The sequence below is a fragment of the Siniperca chuatsi genome, linkage group LG6, assembly GCF_020085105.1.
Source record: "Siniperca chuatsi isolate FFG_IHB_CAS linkage group LG6, ASM2008510v1, whole genome shotgun sequence".
NCBI lineage: Eukaryota > Metazoa > Chordata > Actinopteri > Centrarchiformes > Sinipercidae > Siniperca > Siniperca chuatsi.
The window spans coordinates 3,419,275-3,438,680 of record NC_058047.1 but is presented as its reverse complement, the minus strand read 5'-3'; the positions used below and the strand labels follow the sequence as shown (position 1 = coordinate 3,438,680).

Genomic DNA, 19,406 nt, shown 5'->3' with positions numbered 1-19,406 from the left:
CTAGTTCTTCACAATCACAAGTTTGTGTCCGCCTGGTCGCAGTCGGTCCTGCAGGCTGTGTCCCTCCAGCCCACCAAATTAAAAATAGGAGAGGGATTATTTGTGGGCCGGTGTGGTTTTAGTGTGTGAGATGGAGTGTGTGTTTGCTCCCATGTGCAGCAGCAGCGCACTTAGCATGGGCTTTAAATAGCTAACTCAAATAAAGTGAGAGGAGGCCGGGGATCAGAGGCTGAGAGGGACTCTGTGAGGGAGGCATTCCCGAACGGAAGCCGGCCTTCGGATTTCCAAACAGCGTTCGGAGCGAGCAATGCCAGGAATGTGATGTCGTCCAGCAGCAGTGGCGGCTATGAAAACTGCCGGGCCGCCACGTGCTGGTGGGCCGCCTGACGGAAAGTGCAGCAGGAAGTGCACGCAGAGGTACAGCTAAGGGGACAAAATGGCGGCAGGTGACTCAGCAGAGCGAGGACAGGAGCCAAACTGAAGGTTGCTACTGTGAGCAGACTCTCTCTCAGGCCTTTCTGAGCAGGAGCTTGTATCAACGGCGAAAACCTCTGAATCGCTGAAAAGGGAAGACGACCCCCCCTCCGAAAGAGCCTCTTTCTCATCGACTAACTGCTCTTCTGCACTTTGCCTGCTTTTTTACACACTGTGTTAAATTTCTATTCTTTCTCATCCTTTTTACCTTTTGACGGCCTTCTTTGTGTGCAGGCTGTGGGAAAGTTTCCCGTAATGGTGAGGTCATCCACCACGGACAACCCCCACCACTTCCATCACCCCCACTCCCCACACAGACACACACACACCATTACTACGCACCCCCACTCTTCATGCTGTCCCTCTTTCTCCAGACCAGGCAGGACTGCAGGACTGTGATGTGTCCCCACGTCTCTGTCCCACTTCCAGTTCCTCAGCTCCCTCCACAGAGACCAGGAACTTGAATAAAGCCTCATTCAAAACTGATATCAGCTTATCTGGCCTCTAAAAGACTCGACCAACACGCAGAGGCTGGAGACAGACAGATCAGCAGATCTACGAGGCACCTGGAGGCCTGTCAGGCATTTTGACATTACCAAGTTTATTTAAGAGGGTGGTTCTTCCTGCATGTGAGGACCTGCTCAGCTCCATCTGCAACAGTTTCTTGATATAAAGCTAGTGTGATTATAAAAGCGAGAAAGAAGAGAGAAGCTGAAAGTCAAACTGATTTTTTTTTAACCTGGGTATTTGTGAAATACATCAAGTTCTGTGCATTTCAGTGAGTGCTCAACTCATCCATACTTGGATTCAATATGCAGTGTGAGAGTGGCTGATTACTGCCATCTATTGGCAAAACTATAAACTACGACTTTAGATTTTAAATACACTCATCATAAAACAACATATTCTCTCACCTCTAGTGGAACTTTTTCTAGACATGCAGATAGTTTTAGTGTCATTTGTGGTGCTCAGAGTGAAATGCACAAATTACATGACTTAACAAATCCAACGAAAAGACCAAAACCAACAATGTAATGATCTACTAACAAGTATTATCTGTGTATCCAAAGCCTGATATCTTCTTCCTCTGTGCCATAGAGCCGCACTGTTGCACTGGGTGACATGTTCTTTCATTACCATGAACACACACACTGTAGTTTATTTTGACTCAGTCCCACATATACCATCCTGCTGCCCCAAATACTCACTAGAGCACCAGATATGGATTAATCCAGAATCAGAATCAGAATCAGAAATCCGCCCCTGAAAATAGTCCCCACCAAATGCACTATTTCTTCCTGTTTGATTAACTTTTGCTAAAAACTACAGTGACCAGCTGATTTAGGAACTATATATTTTGACTCAATTTTAAACATGTACATCCTCTGGAGGAACCAATGGGCTAGGTCCTGAGTGCCACAGACAGGGCAGGGATGTAAGTATTGAGAGACGGACTAACACATTGTTGGTTTTAGTCGTTTCATGAGATTTGTTGACAATACAGAAATAGCCCTATCCTAACCAGCTCTATCCGATTTGTGGACGACCCGCTCCACCTCCAAGCCACCGGCGCCCGTGGAAGAAGATTTCTGGCAGAAATCTCAGAGACTGATATCTGAAAACCTGGACAACTCTTCTTCAGTTTGAATATGTTGCAGACATACACGATTTGTATGTGTTGCCTTGAGCCTTATACATTTACGTTACGTTTTAGTCCTAAATCCTTTCTAACATGCTTTTTGTGTGTATGCATCCAAGAAGTGTTGCATGGTGTAAATGAGTAGTAAAACTGTAACAACAGTAACTTATCTGGAGACCTTGTGGCGAGTATGGGGAGGGTTTGGTCACCAATAAATTGTAATTTTTTATGTTATAAATCAACATTAAAAAATAAAGCATGGACAAACAAAAGCAAAACTAGTGAGTAAGAAAATGTGTTGTTCTTTATGTGGCTTGGGCGCACCAACGCTTTAATAAGACGTCAGGATTAGAGATGCCTTGGCAACTGATCAACGTTCATTTACAAATCAGCAAAACCGGATTACTTTGATGACTAGAGGAAGCTGTGAATGGAATTTATCACAGTGACTTTATTTGATCTCTTATTAGAGAAAGTAAAAATGACTTTTCATGACACAATAACTGTACATAAATCTGTATTACTGTGTTACTGTAAAAGGAACATATTAACATCTATATTAGTAATACAACAAGTATACAAGGGCAGCTCATGTACTGTAGTATCTCACTATGTACTAAGTACTACATCATATTCTTCCCACGACAATGTGACATAATTGTATATTTTCTGAGGTACACTGCCTTTAATACTAATGTACAGGATGTGTTAATATACAAAAATATATGACAAGTATATTTAAGAAAAAGAAAGACTTTTACACATCTGTAAAAAGGGATAAATACTATAAACACAACACAATAAATCCATCTTAAGTACAAGGCAACCACATTACTGGCTTTGTCATGTGACAGTATGGTTGGTTTTGTTTTAACATAAAATGGGCCTGTGGTTTGCACAAAAGGGATGTTGAAACCTGATTTAGACATTTTAACCAAAAAGAAGAGGTTTCAGAATTATAGTCATACTTAAAAAAGATGTGTTTATGTGCAGAGTATCTTATATTCTCCCGGCTTAATCAGAAGTAATTACGTTATATTTGTCAGCTGTGACTGCCAGCAACAAGCAAAGTCAGTGTAATATGGCACATTTAGAGCAAGATACAGGTCAGATAAAGTGTGACAAAATCTGATTCTTATGCTAGATCCTGTGGGGAAAAGTGTCTATGATTTTACACAAATTTTATACAAATTTCTAAGGATGCATCTTAAAGTAGTCACAACCTCCTGCTGATGATGTTAACTTTATACATGTCAGTCTCGGCAACCTCTGGTGGCGGCATCCTGCAGTGCAGTCAGTACAAAATACACAAGTTTTTTCTGCAGGATGGACCAACAGGACCGGGTGCTGGAGTGTGTAGGTTCAAAGTTTTTGGCTCTTGGGAGGAAAAGTTGTTGGTGTTGGGGTTGGAAGTTGATCTCCAGTCCAGGTTCTTCACTCTGCAATGAGTCTCTTTCTCCTTACTTTTTGTGTGACCCAATCATGACTTTTGAGACAAAGTTGACGATAGCACTCGCCGGCTGCTCGGGGTCGTGTTCAGCAAACAGATGGCACATATTTTCTGTCTCACTCTGAGATTTCCTGGCTACAAATCCAAAGATCCTGGAAGAAACAGACAGAGACAGACAGGAATATTTATACAAGAGGTCAATGTTTAGTGTCTAGCGTAAAGTAATACCACCCAAAATCTGTCCTTCGAGTATCAAACACTCAGTCTTTGTAGGCTTCAAGTGTCACTTTAAAAAGGTTGTAGTTTCCTTTTGACAGAAAAAAGGTTTTGTGGCAGAAAAGCAAGCTCTCAAAGGACTCCAGTAACACAGTTCACGTCTCCATATTCTCAGTATGTTGCAAACACCTATTTTAGCTGAAGTACAGCTAAATGTTCCATCCCACTATAAAGAAATGCTGAGTTTTGAGGCACCCTGGTGGCCTAGGGATTCTGGGCACCGACCACAAACGGCAACGTCCCCCGTTCAAAACCGGACAGGGACCTTTGTCGCATGTCAATCCCCATCTCTCTCTATCCTCTCATTTCCAGTGTCTCTCGACTGTCGACCCGCTAATAAAGGCATAAAATACCCCCAAATTATTACAGATATTTGGAGCTTTCGAGGAGGGCAATAATTTCAAATTTTCTATGAATGAATTATTGAAAACTTTAAATGGCAGTATAGGAATTTACTGTACTTGACACAGCTGTACTTCATGAAGAGAGAAATTACATCTTTTTACAGCCACCTTTCAACTGTGCAGGGGGTGAGTTTGATATTTAAAGACACATTTTGGATAGAGAAAAAACTTCAAGGCCACCTAAACATGACACAGTTTGGCCAATTTCTATGAAACCAAGATATATTTATTTTTCTAATTATATAATGGTGGTACTTATTGCATCTATTGTTCTCATGTTATTTCTTTCTTCCTGCAACCCCTGAGAAGACTCCACACCTTGAATTATCAGTTTTATCAGTGTGAATTAAGATGCAGTTCATATCAACTTTTTTAGGACTTAGCTAAGAACAAATGCAAACACAATGCATCAGAAAAGGGTGAAGAGGGAGAAAGCTCTTTGATGGAGAGCGATGAAAGAGAAAAGACATACAGTAAATAAAAGGGACTTACTTTGCAGTAGAACCACTGCCTCTTGTCCATCTGTTTGGGACAGAATAACATAATAAAGTTATTATACTGTTATTGGCCATCAAATGTATACATTTATATATCACATATATACATTAATATTACATTAAAAATATATGCATAAATGATTCTGATTCTGAATCTGATTCTGCTCACATGGACTGTGATAAACAGATAATACCACAGTTAAGACAAAACTCTGGATATGATATCATCATGTAAACAACTGTTTTGTCAAAATATGGTCATAGCAGGACTAGAACATTTCAAATAATAATATACAGTATTCAAATTGTAGTCAAATTCTGCATTCATCTTATATGATATGTATGATACAATATCTTTAATATGTATTATGACTCCTTACTAGAGTTTTTGTGGTATTTTGCAGCTAATAAAGTTGTTGTTACAGGGTCTTATCCCACATCTGAATCTAAGCTCTCATTTATTGTTACTGAAGGAACAATCACCGCGTTCCTGTAACTTTTTGCCAAAATATTGTTTATCACTGTGTCTATTTTGATGTGGATCTTCAATTCTGCTTTTATTAAAATAACATATTAAGAGGATTGCGCAGCCTTGGTGGAGACGTGCTCTTTCTAGTGCTTTCTATTAGAATATATATGAATTACGACGACAGTGTTATTTCAGTTCATGTAAATGAAGTCATGATACTCACTTCCTGCCCTGTGGGTCCAGAGAACAGAAGATGACGGTGTTGACAGCGTAGTGTCTCCTGAAGAACAACCTGCAGGAACAAACAGAGACAGTCTGTGTGAACATGTGGATTCAGATCACATCTGTGTCTGTGTCTGTTTGGACTGTACATGTATGAACACTCACTTCCTCTGGTTGTCAGTGAGCGTGATCCCCTGTGCCGACACTTTGAAGTGGACGACGGTGGACGCTGGTGGGGGGTCCTTGGAGATCGTCACCGTGGTCGCCTTTTGAACCGCCTGATGTCCCGTCAGAGACTCCAGCTCCACAGAGCCCAGGTACCACACGTTACACGCTGCACAGTAACACAAACAGACACAAAATAAAGGAACAGTTTATTCAATTGTGTATTTTGAAGCAGCTATAAACTTCATTGAACATTTAACTGTGTGTAGATAATAAATGTATGTACTGTACACTCACACAAGTCAAACAAACACACAGATTTGTGTACATATGTGGTGTCTGTTCCGTACCTGCTCCCTGTTTGAGGAGCTCAGCTGCTGAGTTTGTCGCTGTCTGTGCAGACGAGTCATTCAGGTCCTCCCCCGGGTCTGCAAGCAAATACACAGAAGAGTTTACTGACCAGGAAACACACAAAGAGCATCTGTGCACTGTCCAGTTGCATGCAAACGATGCATTAGTACCAGGCATGCACACGCACACGCACACACACACACACACACACACACTTGCATGCAAGGTTGGGAATTGCTGAAATTTTTCAGAAGCAACAGAAGCAATTCAAATGTATTTGTACATACAACATTAACATTAAAATGACATGTCATTTTTATTTGTCAACTTAACACCCAGAGTGGCCTGTAGTTTGTACAAAGTGGTGTTGAAACCTGATTCACACATTTTTACCTACAAGAAAAGGTCTCTTAATTATAATTATACTTGGAATTATTCCTTTATCTGAAGAATGTATGTGTATTAACAAAAAAAACTTTGGTTGTCATCATTGAAATCCAACATTTTTAAGACTTCTGATCCAGGCTGGGTATTTCATAACAACAGCAATATTGTATCGCTTGTCTGGGCCCCAAAGCGAAAAATCATACTTTTAAAAATATAACAAGCGTAAGAAAATTTGATTCCAAAAAAACCTAAAAACTTCTCAAATGCATCAGTGTGGTGTGCAGAGACACTTCAGGTGATGTGCCCTTTAAGTAAACTAAAGTTGAAGTTGATAATGTCCTAACACAAGCGGCTGTTCAAGAACTTTGCCTAAAAAGAGTATAAAATTAACATCAAGCAATCATTTATTAGAATTCAATGTAAAGAATTGAATTGTCTTTACTTGTAATAGAGACAAAAGAATAAAAATCACTAAGGATTTATTCTCTACTTTTGGTTGCAATTTGGTGACCATTTTTGATGCTCAAACGACTACAAAAGAGGTTTGATATCCAGCTCTACTTCTGACACTGTTTCATGCCTTAAGCAGCACACACACACACACACACACACACACACACACAGTTTACCTCTGTCTGGCAGGATGAGTTTACAGGGCAGAGCCAGAGGGGTGATGGAGTGCTGACATACCAGAGCTGTGAGACTTCCTGTCAGGAACATAAGAAAACACATCCATGATGATTAATAGACTGATTATTAGTGATTGTGTGAAGAATAATGGAGCCAGCTGCACCTCATCATACTGACCAGTAGAGGGCGGCAGAGACAACACATCTTGGGATACTGTGCTATAATAACCTCAGTGGGTCCACCCTGGTGGACTATTAACAGACTAATCTGAGGAAGCCAACTGCTCATTGGACTGACTAATAGTGCTGAAGACAGCACTTTAAAATGACAGCTCAGTTTAATGTGTTGTGCTTTATTGTACCAAGAGTACAGCAGTCCTGGTCTTGGGTTGGTGGAGAGGCCTGGTCCTTTACTATCACTATTAGGATTGCTGTTTGATGCTATGTTCTCCTTTCCTCCACAACAATTCAGAGGGAAATATTGTACATTTATCTGTAACGCTTCATTCCACAGGTCAATAACTTTCTACTAATTACAGACTCATAAAATAAAGCACCATTTACCTGACAGCAGTAGCAACTTCTCACTTTGCAGATGAACATTTTATAAAACATGAGATGAGCTCTTAAAATGTGTTGCAATGCAGCAGATTCAACTTCTCAGAAAAACAGCTTGCATTTGTAACTCCGGGAGCAGCTCTGACATTAGAATACTGCTTCCATAGATTGTTAATTTGACTTTGTCGTGTACATTGTGATGCAAGATGTTACCCATCTCACTCAATCGAAATCTTTTCTTAGATAAGCCAGCACCAAATGTGAGAAATGATCTAAAACACTCAATAAAGTTTTATTTTCTCACCGAAGTACGGCTCGTTGGGGCACCCTTTCAGACGAACTCCTTTCTGCGTGCACTCTATCAGGAAGTGTCTCACCAGCTCATTGGACAGGTCCCCTACTGCAGAGACACGGAGAACATTTCAGTATATTCCAGGATATTTTAGTATATTTGCATACATATGTTGTTACTGAATGGTAGATGGAACTTAAAAATATATATAACATAAACATTAAATCCCCTTGAATTATCTTTGGCTCAGAAAATTACTTTCTGAGAAAATAAAACTTCAGAAATCAAATACAGTAAATCACATTGTATAACATATAAAACATCACTGAACAGATTAATTTGAGGATGCAAACTACTCATTGGGCTGACTTATAATGCTGAAGGAAGCACTTTAAAATGTGAGCTGTTGGATGTTAAACTTTTTGGAACTTTGAAGTTTGTGTATGCTTAAAAATCACATGTGCTTGTATAGAAATCACCACTAAAGGTAATACATGTTTTTTTTTTTTACAAATAAAAGACAGTTTCTGGAAAATACGTGGTTGCAGTGCATTACAACAGCAGATTCAGATTCTTTATATTTTCAGCCTACCTTTCTTACTCTGTTGTAACACAGACGGAGGGGGCGTGGCCACCTTCATGGCCAATCCATACGCCCCACGAAATGAATGACTGTCTCTGACAATGAACGAGCCCGGCTCTTTGTCCTTTAGCACTGCGATGGCTGTTCAAAAGGGAGGAAACACAGATAAGCTAAGGTTAGAATCATCATGTTCATACTGTATAAGGAACAAATCTATGCACAAGGGCGTATTATCTGCTTGGAAGTGCCCGTTCTCTCCTGTCCAAGACCAATATTTACCTTGGTCTCTGGAAATGTCAGGCTTGTACCAGAACTTGGAAGTATCCTGAACAAACTTCACAGTGTCCTGCTTACTGCCAAAGTCTGCAAGACACACATTAAGGCTCTACGTTAGGTTTCAGACTGGCTTTGGCCCAAATGTGACAAGACAGAGAAAAAATAAAGTGAGAGAGACTTGTTAAAGGGCCAGTACACCCAAATGACAAAAAGATGTATTATCACTCAACTCTCTTCATATCCAGTCATGCAGATAGTTCCAGTTTTGCTGGAGATGCTGAGATTTTTTGAGATATTCTTGTCAGAAATTTCTGTCCTCAACCCGATACAACATAGGGGAATGGAATTTTGTTTGTGGTTTTAAAATAATTGAAAATTTTTAAAAACTCAATTTGTAGTTTTGTATTTGTTTTATAATAAAATCTAATTTCATAACTTTTTTTCTCAAACTCTCATATTTGTTTTAACCCCAAAAGTCCCTTTAATACTTCGTCATACATTAGAGCCACTTTCTACTAAAGAATGAATGCCTATGAAACACCTTTTTTTTTTTGTGGATTGCAGAGTAACCGGGACATTGTTTCTACGACAAGTTGCTGTTTAGTTTTCCAAATCCCTCTACAGTCCCTCCAGGAGTGGTTTTGGGATTACTGCAGCCTAAAATGGCAACTTTTCTAAAAACTGATCAAATTTGCAACAGTTCTGTTTTATTTTAGCAGGTAGCAGTAGCCGCTAGTCTATGCAAATAGCTAGCCAGGGATGCACTTATGTAAGGCAGTGGTGGAAGAAGTATTCAGATCCTTCACTAAAGTAAAAGTACCAATACAGCAGTGTGAAAATACTCCATTACAAGTAAAAATCCTATCCTAAAAGTACAATCAGCAAAATGTACTCATGGAATCAAAGTAAAAGTTCTTGTTTTACTCCTGTGACTGATATATTATTATATAGGACATGATTCGATTGTAAATAACTGATGCATCAAATAAATGTACAAGTACAATATTTCCCTCTGAATTGCAGTGGAATAGAAGTATAAAGTAACATAAAATGGAAATACTAAGTTCATCAAAATTGTACATAAGTACAGTACTTAATAATAATTGTACTTAGTTACTTTCCACCACTTACATAAGGTCTTGGTTCCTGCCCTGAATCAAGTGTATAAGGTAACCTTAGTGCTTTCTACCAAGTGTAGCACTGCCAGCACAACCCATAAACCCAATGGTTAGTTCTGGGTATTAGATTAGAGATTGTTCAGTTTCAGTAACTTTAAAAATGGTCAATTGAAGATGCTGGTTGGAGCGATATCGTCGGGGATAATTAAGTTCTAGGAAAAGAAAATCCTTGTTACTGTACTTAAGACGTTTTGTGTTGAGATCATTTTTTTATTGACTTTTGCATAAAAGTGTTTGTGAATTTGATTATTTTCATGGGAAAGACTGGGCGTTGTGAAAATTGGCTGGCTTTCTTAAAGTTTGGAAATTGGTCAATGCTCAATGATTTTTGTAATTTGGGTTAGTTAACCATTTATATGAGGGAGATAGAATAAAAAATAATGTTTTAATGCCACATAAGAGAGACAGAAAGAAACCCCATGCCTGAACTATCTGGGACAGTATACCTGCTCCGGGCGACAGAGCCCCACTGAGTCCTCTGAGGGGGTCTGGGGTCATGGGGGATGAGAATGGGATGCTAAGACTGCTGCCACTGTAAGGACTGGAAAACCCACTTAGAGAGGGGGAGCAGGAGCTAAGCTCTCCCCCCTCACCCCCTCTTCTCTTCTCAGGCAGCAGTGGAGGGAGGCCACCGTCTCCCTGGAGGTTCAGACTCCCAAGGCCCTCCATGGCCTCCAGCAGGCTGTGTTCCAGGCCGCCGTTCCCCAACAACAATGAGGACAAGTCTGTGCTGTCGGTCTCCCTGCAGACCCCCGGACCTTCAGCCAGGCCTCTCAGAGCCCCCCGGGGAGAGCTATGGGCATTGGGAGTGCTGAGGGAGAGAGGAGGTGAGGGTTGGGGGGGATACGGGGAGTTCAGGGAGTTTGGAGTCCGGTCCTGCCACACAAGAGGAGGAGTGGAGCTGCAGAAGAGAAAGAGGGTCCAAATAATGAATAATTATGTCAGTATTTTCAAATGTTAAAACAAGATAAATGGAAGCATTAAAACTTCATGAATCAGCATGAAGTATAACAGCCTAACTTGAACAGTGATGAAGATGTAGTACTAACTTTTCTATTCTAACTAACTATTCTTTAAGTTGATGTTTTGATGACAACATTTTGCAGTGCAGCAGTAGTAGTTGCACTGCAAAGCAAAGCTCTGAGGACAGCACGCTGTTCCAAAAGGATTCCTGTTTTGTGTGTAAAGCTATTTCCCTTTGTGCTGCACAGCATTTAAGCAGATTTCCAGCAGCAATTCAACCCCAAAGGGCAAACTGGGCATGTGCCCAGGGCCCTAAAGTCAAGGGGGCTCTTGGCCATTTGGATTTTTTGAGTGAGTAGAAACTCGTCTAAAAGAATGCAGTTTTTATGGGAGTAGGCCCACAAGAAAATAAAAAAATGTAATAGGCTTAATTATAAGTTTGTTTGGGTATTTTGTAGAAGCCAATGAAAACACTTGCTGTCAACTGTGACTTCAACAAGTAAAAACACATTCCTAGTGGTTCTGCAAAGGTAAACTTTAAAAAGAAAAAGAAGCTAGAGGTGGAATCAGGCAGAGTTGTAATTGATGGAGTGAACACTTGTTCCTCTGCTGTCCCTCTAATTTGGACAAAAGTCTTTAATTACACCTGCCTGACAAAGTGTGCCTCCATCAGAGCTACTGAAAACAACGTTTGATTGTGAATTCAGTCAACATTTCTTAACACATATATTAGGACTGTATCTGATGCGTCCTGTCAGCAACTGCGAGAGAACATTCCCTCTCTCAAATGTTAAGGATTTAGAAACAAACCACACAGAGACACCTGGAAATGTTGTCAAATATGAGCTTGTCTGGGAGTATCACTCTGATGGCTTGATCAATGACTTCTCTTCCAAGAAGCCTGATGCTTTAGGTAGGACATATAAGTATAATTTTGATTTGAGGATAATTTATGATATAGGCCTACATGGCATACTTATAGCAAAAACAGAACTAAAACGTGGTCATTGATCAACAACTGCAACTTAGGGTCATACATAGTGTGTATAGGTTACTTTGCACTGTGCTATTGTCCATCCTTTGGCTCCATGTCCCGTGCGATGGTAGAGGGTACATGCAGCACAGAATTCTTTATAATTGTCTCATTATGGCTTTTACTGATGTTTTTACATTATAGTGGCCACGATCTATTGATGTAATAATGCAACGCGTGTTTGTACCTATCTGTGTGTGGGAGGGGGCTGTCTGATGACATCGAGCACATGGAGCCAAAGATCCTCTGACAGGAAGCAGAAGAGACCGACACGTCTGACCTGAAGAGCTCTCCCTCTGTGGAGCCGCCGGCGTGGTTCAAACTGTCCAGGAAACTCCGGGAATCTGACAAAAAAAGACCGGAAAAACAATATCATCTTTTTCACTACATAGCTCTGAAATACTACCCAGATGTACTGTAAACATTTCCAGGATGTTCCATAAACTATAATAACTGCCTACAACTAGTAACTAGTACTTGTGTTTGCAAACACAATGCTTTACACCATATTCTCCCACAGTCTGATGTCAACTTCTTTAACCTTTGTCTACAACTTCAGAGTGGTTTGAATCTACAGTCAGTGTTTGATGAGGAGATGGATACCACTCTCATCTCTGTAGGTTAAATACAAAGCTGGAGCCTAACTTAGCCTAAAGGCAGCAAGGAAGCTGGGGGAAACAGCTCACCTGGCTCTCTCCAAATTTAAAAAACCTCCTACAAACACCTCTAAGGCGCACCTATTAAAACTTTGTGTCTTGTGTGTTTACAGATTTTCATAAAGAAACAAGATACAATGAGGCCAATCTGCAAGGCTAGCTGTTTCCCCCAGCTTCCTGCCTTTAGGCTAAGTTAGGCTCGAGGCAGTTAGCCTAACTGGCTCCTGGCTTTGTACATAATGCACAGACAGGTGAGTGGTATCGATCTTCTCATCCAACTCTCAGCAAGAAAGCAAATAAGTGTATTTCCCAAAATGTCAAACAATTCCTTTAAAGTTGTATTTTTCGTATTTGTTAATTTAATAATCTGTGGAGTGTGGACCTGGAGTCAGGACCTGGTTGGCCTAGCTTACCATTGGGAGCAAGGGGAAACAGCTAGCCTGGCACAAACTGTAATTTTTACATTTCTTTTTGAGTATGAATTAAATGAACAAGATGCGATCCAGGCCAGCTGTTTCCAACTACCTCCAGTCTTTCTGCTGAGCTAGGTGGCCTCCCTACTAAAGTGCTGTAGTTGAAGTACAAACATGAGAGTGGTATTAAACATATCATCTCACGCTCTGCAAGAAGTGAATTAGCGTATATTCCCTAAATAACTATTATTTTTTTAAGCTTACATTGTAGACCTTGTACAACCTGCATCGGCAGTAGCCTACTCTACATCATTATAATCATGCCAATAAAGCAAGTTTAACTGTAAATTTGAGTGAAGCGGAGATTGACAGCACACAACAGAAGCAGAGCTGTGTGTGATGTTGGAGGGAAGGCACTCCAAACATCCCAACATGACATCCTGACATTCTGACAACACAGCGTGTCATTCAGCAAACATGAGGGCAGGTCTCCTCAGGCCGCATACAGGCCTGTGAAGTACGATGAGTCACTGTGTAAAGAGTCGATCATTATAAAGAGCTCCTTGTTCGGGCTGGGTACCCCCCCCCTTCCGCTCCTTCCCTCCATTCAAGCACTGTGAGATGGAGGAATTTGGACTCAACCACCAGCTTTGTTTGTGATCATACTGGACAAGTGGCATTATCTCGAGTGGATTATATAATCACATGTGTGCTGTTGATGAATTTCAATAATGCTTGAGTGTTTGCATGATGTACCAGCAACACAAACATAGTGTACGCACACAAACATGAAGTGGAAATGTTTATGATACTAGCTGAAAGTTTGAAAAGTAACCACTAAGCGGTGCCAGCAAAGTTACATGTCCTGGTGATGTGTGAAAGGAAGTGGTGGAAAAGACATTTACTCAAGTACTGTACTTAAGTACTTACAGTTTTGAGTTACTTGTACTTTACTTGTGCCACTTTCTACTTCCACTCCACTACATTTCAGGGGGGAATTATACGTTTTACTTCACTACTTTACACTACTTTACTTTCATTTATTAAAAACCTACATGTTACTTGTCACTTTGCAGATTAAGATTTTACATATAAAACCTAGGATCATAGAACATGTGTTGTTATATATTAACTACCCAACAGTTTACAGTATAAAGTCATTAAACGTAGCTCTACCTTGAGTGACTACAAGATTAAAATGCTGTTTACATGTTCATGCTTATATTATAACATAATATATGCCTGTATAATGGCATAACACACTGAAAAGCAGCGTTCTATGTTTATGTTTGGTATTTATATACATTTTATTGATGAACATGAATGTTCATTCTTGACTTTGGGAGCACAAAACTGTGATAAGAATTTAAAAGTCAAGGTTCACTTACTAATATTTTGCTGATAACCCCAAAGGGTCCCCAAACCCCCAGATTCAATACTAACTGCACCACTGGTTTAGGGTTTGATATGACTTTCCCATGGTGGGATGTCTCCCACACAAATTTCTATAGTGCCAACATTATGTATGGTGTATCAGATGTCCATAAGTGAGAACGTACTGGCAGCTGCTGTGAACAGGACTCATTAAACATACTATAAGTTATGTTTCGTATGTTCAGTGTCTATCTGTCTGTCAGCTCATCAATTTATCTAGTATAGGAGTGCACAATATTTATTTTATTGGATGGCTGAAGTTACTAGTTACATTGCAGATTAAAGGTTTGACATACAAAACATTTGTTAAGTTTCTAAAATGTGATCCATTGCTGCACTGTGTACTTTTCCTTTTGATATACAATAGCAATAGCTTGCTGCTAATACTTTCATGCTTTTGAATCTGAATTTTGATTGCAGGATTTTTCCTTGTGATGGAGTATTATATATTGCATCATTTTAATATGTGTCCGGGTATTTCTTGTATAAATTCTTGGTGCATAATTGTGCATTTCCATCTATTTTAGTAAATTGTTTGCTGTCTAAAGTTAATACCTAACTTTCTGTGCATATATAAAAACTTCAGTGATAACTGATTTTTCCTTTTGATATTCACAGAAAGCTGCTTTCACTTAAAACAACAGTGAGACTATCAGCATCTTGCAGGGAATCTTTCACAGATACAAAGTACAAGCGTTTATTTTATTTATCATTTTACAACACAAGGTTGTACAATGAAATGAGTTAGGGTTAGGGGAAAAAAGCAATAAAAAAGATGTTCTGCCAGAATTCTGCATGTTGACTGGGGCTGTTACTTTTTCAAAAAAGAAAGTTTGAACGAATAAGGAAGAACACGTCATTAGTTTAAATTAATTTGAACGCAACCCGCATAGTGTAGTCCTAACCTTTATCCAAAATCACTGCTTATATTTACTATACAGTGCACTATATTTACTGCCATGTCATTTTATTTGACACTCCACACAACCCCACACTCTAAAGAGTCAAATTTTATAGATGCAAAAGTTTAATGATTATGATTAATAACTGTCGGAAATCTCAGACTGTTGCATTTTACAAAGTCAGCAAACAGCCTCACCTTTATCGATGATTTTACATCTATGGCGTTAAATCCAACATGCTTCCACACATTACTTTTCAGGCGGCTTGGTGCCATCCGATACCCCCCTTGCGGTATCTGATACACCATAGTTAGGCAGTCGACACTCAACTTGAACTTTTAGGGGTTAAAGGTCAAGAGCACAGAGCAGGTTATGTTGTGTGTTGTTATGTTGTGTGTCTAATTAGACCTAAACCTCTCATCACTGACACGCAGACACTCACGCTTACTCATGCACAGTTCAGAAAACGGAGATAATCCATAGTTAAAGAATGCACTGAGGGCAGCAGGATTCCTCAAACATTCCCACAGTCTCTTTCAGTTTTTCTCTCTCGGGATGATTCCCAGAGAGCAGCCGAGCTTCGTCTCTCTCTCTGTTCCCACGGTTGATTCTCCTCACTTTGGTTTGTCACATCTGCTGCTCCACAGCTCATCCAGTTAATTACAGAACAGCCCAAACTGTGGCAACACCATCTGACCCCACCCTGACCTCTGACCTCAGACCAGACTCTGCTCTGTCAGGATCCACTGATTATTATTACAGTCTAACACACCTTTCACCCCCTGTATCCATGCTGCACAGTGTCCATAGCTACTCACTTTCAGCTAGACGTGTGTTAATGAAGAAACCCTGAAATGCCAGAAGTAAGCCTGGGTATTATAAGTTACGAAATCAAATGTGTCCGTGGCACCAAGTATCAAAAACTGTCAAGTAGTGAAAGCTGGCATCGAATACAGTATAATCTGAAAAAACAGAATATTCCTTCTTTCTTCAATCAATGAGTATTTTTTACATAATTTACATCAGCTACCTGTAACCAGTTTTTTCATTCCATACACAGTACTGTGATCAAGTCCTACTTCGTGCGTATTAATTGGAAAAGTTTAGTAGAGAATGATAAAGACACACACGAACATGTATGCAGACTCATACAAAAACATACCAACAGCTGACACACTTTACCATTTTGTATTTTCTAAACGTTGTGAGTGTATTTCCCCTGTAGTTTTCCAACAGTGTTTTTCTGGCCATTGTTTTTTCCTCACTTGTGCAGCTCCAAGAGAGCACAAAGCCTCTTCAGTTTGGGTCGAACCGTGCAAAAACAATTTCAGATGGCGCAGACCCATGAGGGCACGACTGCCAACCTCCACCAGCCAATAGCCCCAAAAAAAAAAAAAAAAAGTAACTCCATAACACACACAATTTCCACTTTCCTGATCAGAGAGTTACGGTTTTATGGTTCAGACTGAAAATGTCTGCATTCCGTCATGCTTGGTGTAGAGGTAATCCCATTAATCAATTAAACCACAGAGAGGTTATCTGGATATTATTAATAATAATAATAAAAAAATATATATATAATAATATTTCTCTCAGACCACGCTGGCTGTTTCATAAGCAGGATGGTATGAAAGGCAAGGCAGAGAAAAACAGAGAAGAAATGCAAAAAGATGAAGCACATACAGCTGTCACATATTCGGTGCAGTTAAAGAGCTCCTGTGTTGTGTTGTGACAAAGAAACGTTTCTCTTTGTCTCTCTTTATCTCTTCCACTCACGCATCCAAACATTTACTCGCTAAGCAGCATCGCAGTAGACAGAAGGGTGAGCCTACACACATGCATAAACACAATGATGCACATGGAGTTATGCAGGACAACAGTGGGTTTGCAGACTCCCTGCTGACCACAGGAATGTGAGTGCACTTTATATGCACACGCACACACAGATTGAGGCTAACAGGTCTGAAGGTCTTTGGCATGTTACAGCTGTTCACAGTGATCAGAGACTGCAGCGTCTCAGGGGGATGAAGGGCAAAGGGAAGTCTGAGAAAAAAACAGGAGCACAATAAGGAGGAAGACACCTGCTGTGATCCTGAGGCCAACTGAAAGTCCATATTATTGAGTAATAATGATTAGATTTTGAAAAATGATGCAGGGTAAAATAAAGTTCTTATTTATGCTTTGAAAAGCCACACCTGAAAAACTCAAACTCTAACATATTATTGCCTTGTAATTGTTACAGCTAACATGTTAGCTAGAATTGCCTATTTACACTTCCAGCGGGCACAGAGCATTGGACTCATGTTTGTGTGACTCTTTAGCTGCTAAATGTTCAATTTTCTTCACCAGCTAGTCTCTAACTGTGTCTGTCTGCTGTTTGCTGTTGAGCAGGTCGTGTACAGTGGGTTTGATGAGAGCGCTGAGACTGAACTATACAGTAAATGTACGGTAAGTCAGTCAAGTCAAGTCAAATTTTTTTATATAGCACATTTCATACAATGTAAGCTCAATGTATTTCACATACAACAAATTTGAACAAAATAAAATAAGACATAAATACATATTGAAATCCATCACCTGCCCACCCACCAACATAAAAACACCCACCCACATACACCCAAAAAGAGTGAGAGAGAGAGAAAGAGAGAGAAGGGGATGGACAGAAGGACGGACAGACAGACAGACGCACTAGCTAGTCATAGGCCTGAGAGAACAGGTAGGTCTTAAGTTTGCTTTTAAAAGATGACACAGTTGTGGTACATCTTATATTATCGGGCAGTTTGTTCCAGAGAGTGGGCCCATAATAACTGAATGCACCTTCACCAGATTTACTACTGATCATGGGTACAGTTAGGAGACCAGTGTCTGGAGGGTTTGTAAGCAGTGAGCACAGCTGAGATGTATTTAGGAGCTAGACCATTAAGTGATATTGTAAGCAGTGAGCAATACTTTGAAATCAACTCTGTATTTTATCGGAAGCCAGTGAAGTGATCTAAGTATAGGAGTAATATGTTCAGTTTTTCTTGTTCCAGTGAGTACTCTGGCTGCAGCATTCTGAATGAGATTGAGCCATCTCACAGTCTTTAGGCATTACAGTAGTCTAGCCTGGAGGAGATAAATGCATGAACCAGTTTTTCAGCGTCTGACAGAAAAGATGGATTTGATTTTGGAATAGGTGGTAAAATGCTTTTCTAGTTATACTTGTAATGTGGCTTGTGAAGTTTAGTTCTGAATCCAAGATAACACCTAGATTTCTAACTTGTTCACTGGGTTTCAGAGACAGCGAGACCAGTTCGGAGTGGATCTCTTGTCTCTGACCTACCACAAGGATCTCTGTCTTGTCTTTGTTTAACTGCAGAAAGTTTTTGGTCATCCAGTGTCTAATGTCACTGATACAGTTGACAAGGTCATTTATGGGGTTGAGGTTACCATGTGAAAGTGAAATATAATTGTGTATCATCGACATATGAATGGTAAGATACATTGTGTTTCTGTATGATGGAGCCAATTGGCAGCATACAGAGATTAAACAGTAATGGGCCTAGAACTGAGCCTTGTGAGACCCCACAACAGATGTTAAAATTGCCAGTTTTGAAGTTGTCAAGAGACACAGAGACACCTGCCTGTTAGGTAGGAAGAGAGACAGTTAATGACACGGCCGGATTAGGCCAACTGAATTTTCTAGTCTATTGAGTAGAATGTCGTGGTCGACGATGTCAAAAGCTGCAGTCAGGTCTAGTAATACTAAGATGGAAGGTTTGTTTGCAGCACTGTTGATCTTTAGGTCATTGACTACTTTTATGAGAGCTGTTTCAGTGCTGTGGTTGTCCTGAAGCCAGATTGATACGCATCATGCAGATTGTGAAGTGATAGGTAACTATGCAGCTGTTTGTAGACAACCTTTTCAAGTATTTTACAAAGAAAAGGGATTTTGGAGATTGGTCTGTAGTTGCTTACCACAGATGGGTCTAAGTTGTTCTTTTTCAGTAGTGGTGTAGTAACAGAATGCTTGAGGGAGGAGGGAAAGACTCCTGATTGTAAAGAACTGTTTACAATATTTAGTATGTCATGTGACAGACAGTGGAATACACGTTTGAAAAAATTTGTGGGAGCAGGTGGAGGGATTTAGCTGCTGTATCACCTCTTCTAAATCAT

The 19,406-nt window shown here is 40.1% G+C and overlaps 1 protein-coding gene across 3 annotated transcripts in view; it reads right to left on the bottom strand.

The window, feature by feature from the left end:
- Positions 1-2,544: 2,544 nt before the first annotated feature.
- si:ch211-191a24.3 (tensin-3) overlaps positions 2,545-19,406 on the bottom strand; it is a 56,792-nt gene continuing 39,930 nt past the window's right edge. For all 3 annotated transcript variants that reach the window (XM_044199524.1, XM_044199525.1, XM_044199526.1), the window contains 11 exons: positions 12,034-12,190; positions 10,297-10,751; positions 8,676-8,759; positions 8,406-8,537; positions 7,826-7,921; positions 6,964-7,041; positions 5,947-6,024; positions 5,597-5,765; positions 5,433-5,501; positions 4,736-4,765; positions 2,545-3,715 (listed from right to left, as the gene is read on the bottom strand). In XM_044199524.1, coding sequence (XP_044055459.1) covers positions 3,574-3,715; positions 4,736-4,765; positions 5,433-5,501; positions 5,597-5,765; positions 5,947-6,024; positions 6,964-7,041; positions 7,826-7,921; positions 8,406-8,537; positions 8,676-8,759; positions 10,297-10,751; positions 12,034-12,190 — 1,490 coding nt within the window. In that variant the 3' untranslated portion in view covers positions 2,545-3,573. The remainder of the gene's footprint in view (positions 3,716-4,735; positions 4,766-5,432; positions 5,502-5,596; positions 5,766-5,946; positions 6,025-6,963; positions 7,042-7,825; positions 7,922-8,405; positions 8,538-8,675; positions 8,760-10,296; positions 10,752-12,033; positions 12,191-19,406) is intronic.